General features: G+C 58.1%; 3 protein-coding genes across 3 annotated transcripts; 1 reads left to right on the top strand and 2 right to left on the bottom strand.

Moving 5' to 3' along the window:
* On the bottom strand, positions 1–3343 carry GGTG_13675 (hypothetical protein). The gene is made up of 3 exons (XM_009231592.1): positions 2601–3343; positions 1988–2492; positions 1–1799 (listed from the first exon to the last, which is right to left on the bottom strand). The coding sequence occupies exon 3, from the start codon at positions 1738–1740 to the stop codon at positions 745–747; it is 996 nt and encodes a 331-aa protein (XP_009229856.1). The 5' UTR covers positions 1741–1799; positions 1988–2492; positions 2601–3343; the 3' UTR covers positions 1–744.
* Positions 3344–3837: 494 nt separating this feature from the next.
* Positions 3838–4345, top strand: GGTG_13674 (hypothetical protein; the record flags this gene model as incomplete). Its single annotated transcript, XM_009231591.1, has 2 exons — positions 3838–3954; positions 4292–4345. 2 exons carry the CDS (start codon positions 3838–3840, stop codon positions 4343–4345), a joined length of 171 nt encoding a protein of 56 aa, XP_009229855.1.
* A 520-nt stretch (positions 4346–4865) lies between these two features.
* Positions 4866–5469, bottom strand: GGTG_13673 (hypothetical protein; the record flags this gene model as incomplete). The annotated part of the gene is made up of 2 exons (XM_009231590.1): positions 4866–5019; positions 5297–5469. The coding sequence occupies 2 exons, from the start codon at positions 5467–5469 to the stop codon at positions 4866–4868; spliced, it is 327 nt and encodes a 108-aa protein (XP_009229854.1).
* Positions 5470–5514: the final 45 nt, after the last annotated feature.

The following is a 5514-nucleotide window of genomic DNA, read 5'->3' as shown; positions in this document are numbered from 1 at the left end:
AGTCAAAGACGGCAGGAGGTCACACGGGCTAGCAAAGCATCGTCGGCCGAAAATTTCAGAACGCTCTCTTCGAAGCTTGTGACTCCAAGTAGTCGAGGCAATCAAATGAAGAGCAAATGACAACTAAAAATGGCCAAGGTCCTCTCTGCGCAAATATGGCTTGGCCCAAGGGTATCAAAATAAAGTCGACAAAGAACAAGGAGAGTCGATGTGCCGTATGCTGATTTTGGTCCAGAGAACATGAAAAAAAAGCCAAATGACAAGTCGCGTAATAATGCGACGAATCGGGGGATGTGACCAACGAAAAAAAAAAAGTACTCCCCAAGTATACAACCAAAGCATGACGCACAAAGCCGCCATTATGAGCAATGAGCTAGATCTCTCCCGGCCGTCAGGGTGTATGCCATTGCGCAAACGAGAAAGCGCGTATCGACTGTGCGAAGCCGCGGAACAGGGTTATTATGTATTATACAGATGTGTCGGTAGTTTGATGGACCGGAATAGTTGGGTTGGTGACGGAACGCGCTCTCGCTGGAATACGCATGCAGAACGCAGTCGCTTTTCTGTCTGTATCTTGTGTATTCGCCTCGAAACATTGTAGCCTCGTAGATGACAGCATTTTATCAAGATTCGCAAGTAGAACTTGGCCACGCGGATTCTCGGGCCAGTGTGGCGTGCAGTATCCAACCCAGAAGAGATTACGAGAGTAAGCCGCTGGCTCGACCAACATGCGGCCCGCCGTCGTCATATGAACCCCGCCGGGGCCGAGGATGTCGTGGGCAGCATTAGTGGGGCCGTGGTTTGTGGCCCATTCGTCGTTGCAGAGGCTCCTGACGGCGCAGGGCCTTCGTGTGACCTTTTTTTCGGAGCACCCGATGGGGCAAGGCCGCGCTTCACCATCCTGCCCAGCACCGTGACGAGCTCGCACGCGTCGCTGAACATGTCGTTGTCGATGCCCTCGTTGGCGTCGTAAACCTCGGTGATGGTGTCCTGGGCCACCTTGCGGCTGCCCTGATGATCGTGGACACAGTCGTACAAGAATGCGACGTATTCGGTCTTGACGGATAGCCGCAGCGAGTGGGACCCCCATAGAAGCTCCTCCGCGAGCGCCACCGCCTCTTTGAAGTAGTTGTGTGCTACTGGGAGGTAGTTTGTGGGCTCGAGGAGGAAAGTGGCTGGCGCGCTGGGGCCAAAACCCGGCGGGGGACCGACTGGCCCCCCCTCAAGCGGGTGGGTGGGCTGAACAGAGGAGGACCTGCCGAGCCTGTCCCTAATATCGTTTTCGGGGCGCGCAACATCCTTTCCTTTGCTTAGACTTGGGGGTACCGCCGAGGGCATGGTGGCGGATGTGGCAATCTCGGGCGTCGAGGGATATGCCGAGGAGACGGGCGGCTGGTTGTGGAAAAGCACAAATATGTGATAGAATGAAGCCCTGAGCTTGTACGCAAGGACCTTGAGTTCGGCGTAGTTGCCGACCATGGGGAGCACATAGTTCTCCAGCATGTATAGGCCCTCTCTTGAGAGCCATATTATGTGAAAGTAAAGTTCGAGCGTCTCAGCCGAAGGTGTCTGGGAAGCGCTGTTGAGCTTGCGCTGTTTGCGAGCGCTGACGAGCTGTGGCGAAAGCTTGACCGAAAGCCCAAGCAGCTTGAACAGCATCTGCGCGAGCAGAGGATTGTCGGGCTCGACATTCCTGGCAAATATGCCAAGAAATTTTTGGTCCACCTCGGAAGAAGCCATGGAGAGTCAGCGCGACCCTATCGCGATGGCTCTTATCCAGGTGTTGTGGTGATTTGTAGCTTCGCGAGGTTAGCGCAGGCGCAAGTTATGGGTGGGTGGTATTCCAAAGCAGACTGCGACCTTGCAAAACGCCACGGGACCAGCGAGCGCTTCGAATGGGCGGGTCTAGCCCACGCAAGGCAAAGCCTGTGGGCGCTCCGTTGAGAAAGTGCCAAAGAGTAAAGAGAATGTGAGAAGAAAAACAAACCTTGATCGAATGGTTCTCCAGGGCAAGTGCCGTGGGATGGGTAATGTGCTAAGACGCGAGCACGCAGGATAGTGCAGGCGACCGACAGTGACGGCGCGCGTCTTGAGTGGGACGGCGCCTGTCTTGTATGGGTGGTAGCCGCCAATGGACGCGAGGGCGATGCCTGACCAAGGGGGCGTGGGTGGGTGCTGGTCTGCGTGGGCGAAACCAGACAAAACTTGATGAGGCGGGCTGGCTCGAGCAGGTGCTGATTCCGAGGCACCGAAACAACAAGATACGCTGCAGGTAGAAGGATGGCGGGGGTGGGTATTCTCAAATCGAATCATATCATGAGGCGCCGGCGTATTGGATGCGAGCAGTTTCAGAGGCCGCCAGCGAGCGCCTCAGATGGGGAGTGCCCAAGACTAGGCTACGAACAGGTGGCTGCGAGTGGGCCGAGGCCGTTGGACCAAAACAATGACCTCCCGGCCGTTGGGCTGGCCTCCAAAACGTAATTACAGCAGGGCTGTGCCGGGCGGTCGAGCTAGTTAGACACAGAGACTACGCACGCTGCGAGCACAAACGGCCACCAAGGCAGGCGGACCCGGCGTGGCTTCATTGGAGCAGTACTGACCAATATTATACAGCGACGTCTTGCGGGGACTGGATATCCGGTTTCCCAGGGGCCCAATGGGGATAGGGCCAGGCGCGGGTGCGTTCTGCAAGGTTAGGAGGAAGTGGGTGCGCGCAGGGCGGAGCTTGAGGTGGTGTGGCAACAAAGGCACTCAAGTTCTGCTTTGCGGCTCAGGTTGGGAGTGGCGACTGGGCTGCAATAGATCATGGCTGGGGGGAGGATGTCATCGATCTCGCCGCGTGCCGCCAACCAGTGTAGATCTCGGGCCAGCGCTGGGCCGCCTGCGGGTCGGACGAGCCTGGCCGGCCTCGATCGAGCCGGACAGGAAACCGCCAAGAGCTGTAATGACTAGGACAAGTTCCCCCACGCGCAGGCCGTAAACCTGGAGCCCGTGGAACCTCCGGAGGGCAGCGTGTTTTTGTGGGATTCGAGCGGGCTCGCAGGGACGGTCACTCGACAGGGGCGAGGGTGCTCCTGAGAGGCGGTGAAGTGCGGGTGCCACCACAGCAGCTGCGGCTCCAGTTTTTAACCCGATCCAAGCCAAGGGTGAGATCTCGGGACAGCCGCAAGGACCAAGAACCCCGGGTCGCGGGAGCAAGGAGGGCCTTTGAGCTCCAGGCGAGATAGACTCTATCAGGTACTAGGATGTTTTTTAAAAGCTAAACATGGAATTGTTAGGATCCTCGCTAGGTCTCAACTTTTATCCGCGAACAGTGATGCTGAGATGCGATGGATGACTGGGGCCTGTGAGGATGAAGGGGTTGGTTGGAGTGCAGGATAGTCAAGCAATGAAAAGGGTGGCAGCGAATGGCAGAAATGGAAATGGACGAGGGGCGACGACCGACAGCATGTGTGTATGTTTACGTTTGCCCTCCCCCTTTAGCCCTTTTGATCTCGAGCCAAGAGGTCGTGATGATCAGGAGTCGCGCAGCGCGCGCCCTCGTGTACACTTGGGACGAAGGGTGATGTGACAGGAGGCAGACGACGAGTGGCCCCGGGGGTGCCGCCCGCGCTTCTGCGTCAGTTTCCGCTCTGCACTGGGATGCCTGCTTTCCCAGCAGAGGGGTCGCCTGGGCAGGGACTCCTGCGCCAGTCTGGGGGGTGTGAGGTATGCAATGTGCGTGAGGTGCAGTGTGGTGCCGCGCAGTAAGGGGGGAGGGGGAAAGAGACTGCAGGTTGCTGCAGGCCGCCCATCAAACCACACCAGGAACGGGTTGGACTGCAGCTTGAGCCTCTAATGCCTCTGCCCTCTGCTGCGCTTTTCGACAGCACCCACCTTTCAAGAGGGTGGGACTTGCAGAAGCGCCGGAACGGAGGGGGATGTGACAGCGGGTCCCGGAGGATGGCCGGTACGGTGCGATCAAAAAATGATAAAAAAAAGTATCACAGGGGAAAAGACGCAAGGAAAAGGGCTGGGTACTTTGAGCGTGCCAGGGCCCAAGCCGCAGACAAGCGAATGGAAGGCCGCTCGTTGGAGGGCTGCAGACAAGGTGTGGATTCTGCAAGGTGACTTGGCCAGTCGTCTCGGTCGATGGTCTCAAGATTCAGGCACCCATCTCTCGGATGTCGTGAGCGTTTAGGTGGCTGCTACTTCGACCTCGTTTCCCACGTCTGGCTGTGGGCCTGTGACGACCTGGCCGTGGCCTCAATGGGCGGGCTGGCCTGACCCAACCTTGGCCTGACCCGTCTAGGCAGCCAAGCGCGCGCCTTTGCCAGCACGAACAGGCTCCGTCGTCGCCGGCTAGGAATAAAAAATAAAAATAAAAAAGGGCCTCTCCGTCCGGGCTGCGGAGAGCACAGTCGGGGGGATCCAATTGGCGGCAGGCGGACGGGCAACGATGATTCGCCAATTCGGTGGCGGCAGCGCGCGGTGCAGCAGGCAGCGTGCGCAGTGCCGAGGTCTCAAAGTGTCTGCAGGTTTTGGGAGGGGGTGGACAAGCAAAGCAGCGGCAGCAGCAGCAGCGGATCGGCTTGGTCAAATGTCTGAGACCCAGCCACTCGCACGCGCCGCCCGCCCGCGCCGGCCAGGTTCAAGGTCGCTCGCTACCCACTGGCTGACTGGGCTGGCTGACTGGGCTGGCTAGGGCTCCATCGCCGGCTGGGGTGTGCGGGCGGGCACCTTTTTTTTTTTCCTTCTCGTGCTGTCTTGTCTTCTCTTCGGCCCGCCAGGGGTACTTTGAAATTGGACCCAATAAACACCCAACCCCAAACAGAAAAGCAAGCTCAGCGCTGGTGGGGCCCAGGACCCAGCTTGCTGCTGCTTGCTCACGCCAGGACCTGAGCTGACGGGCTGGGATCCTGTAGACTGCCTTGTGCTGGCTGGTCTTCTGTTTTCCCGGCTTGTGCACCCGCAATTTCACCCAAGCCTGCTCCCAACAATGGACGCATGACGTCGCCGGTCCAGCTGCGCTGTGCTGTTCTATGCTTTGTGGTCAATAAGTCAACCCCCCAGCCCGGACATTAATACCATCAAATGTCACAGAGCCCAAGTCCGATCGATAGCAGGTCTCATCAATGATTCTAGGCGCTCAGGCCCACTGTTTCCCGAACGGGGACTTTTCAGTCAAAGCTGTCTGAGACACCGAATTGGTGCGGCGCAAGTCGAGGGAGTTTGTCTATGTGCCATTGCGTGGACCAGAAAACCAACAGAACATAACTACATCCGACCATCATCTCGGCCCTCACTCAGAACTTACCCTGTCTCGACAACAGCATACGTCCATGCCTGGAAGCCGCTCGGTGGTGCGTCCAAATGCATCTCTCCGGCCATGCTGCGTAATGTTGTGCATCGCGGTTCTCGGCCTGTCGTGCCCAGCACCTCGACGCTTTCCTTTACGCGCCAACGCAGCCCCGAGAACGCAAGCCACATTAGAACAAAGCCAAAAGCCGAATCTTGGGGGGGGGGGGGAGGGGG

This window comes from Gaeumannomyces tritici (genome assembly GCF_000145635.1).
Source record: "Gaeumannomyces tritici R3-111a-1 unplaced genomic scaffold supercont2.32, whole genome shotgun sequence".
NCBI classification, from domain to species: Eukaryota; Fungi; Ascomycota; class Sordariomycetes; order Magnaporthales; family Magnaporthaceae; genus Gaeumannomyces; species Gaeumannomyces tritici.
The sequence above is the reverse complement of the archived record's forward strand: the minus strand, read 5'-3'. Positions and strand labels throughout refer to the sequence as shown.

What these genes read in the sequence shown, in the direction of transcription:
- GGTG_13675 (XM_009231592.1), bottom strand. Translation starts at nt 1,740, where the DNA reads ATGGCTTCTTCCGAGGTGGACCAAAAATTTCTTGGCATATTTGCCAGG.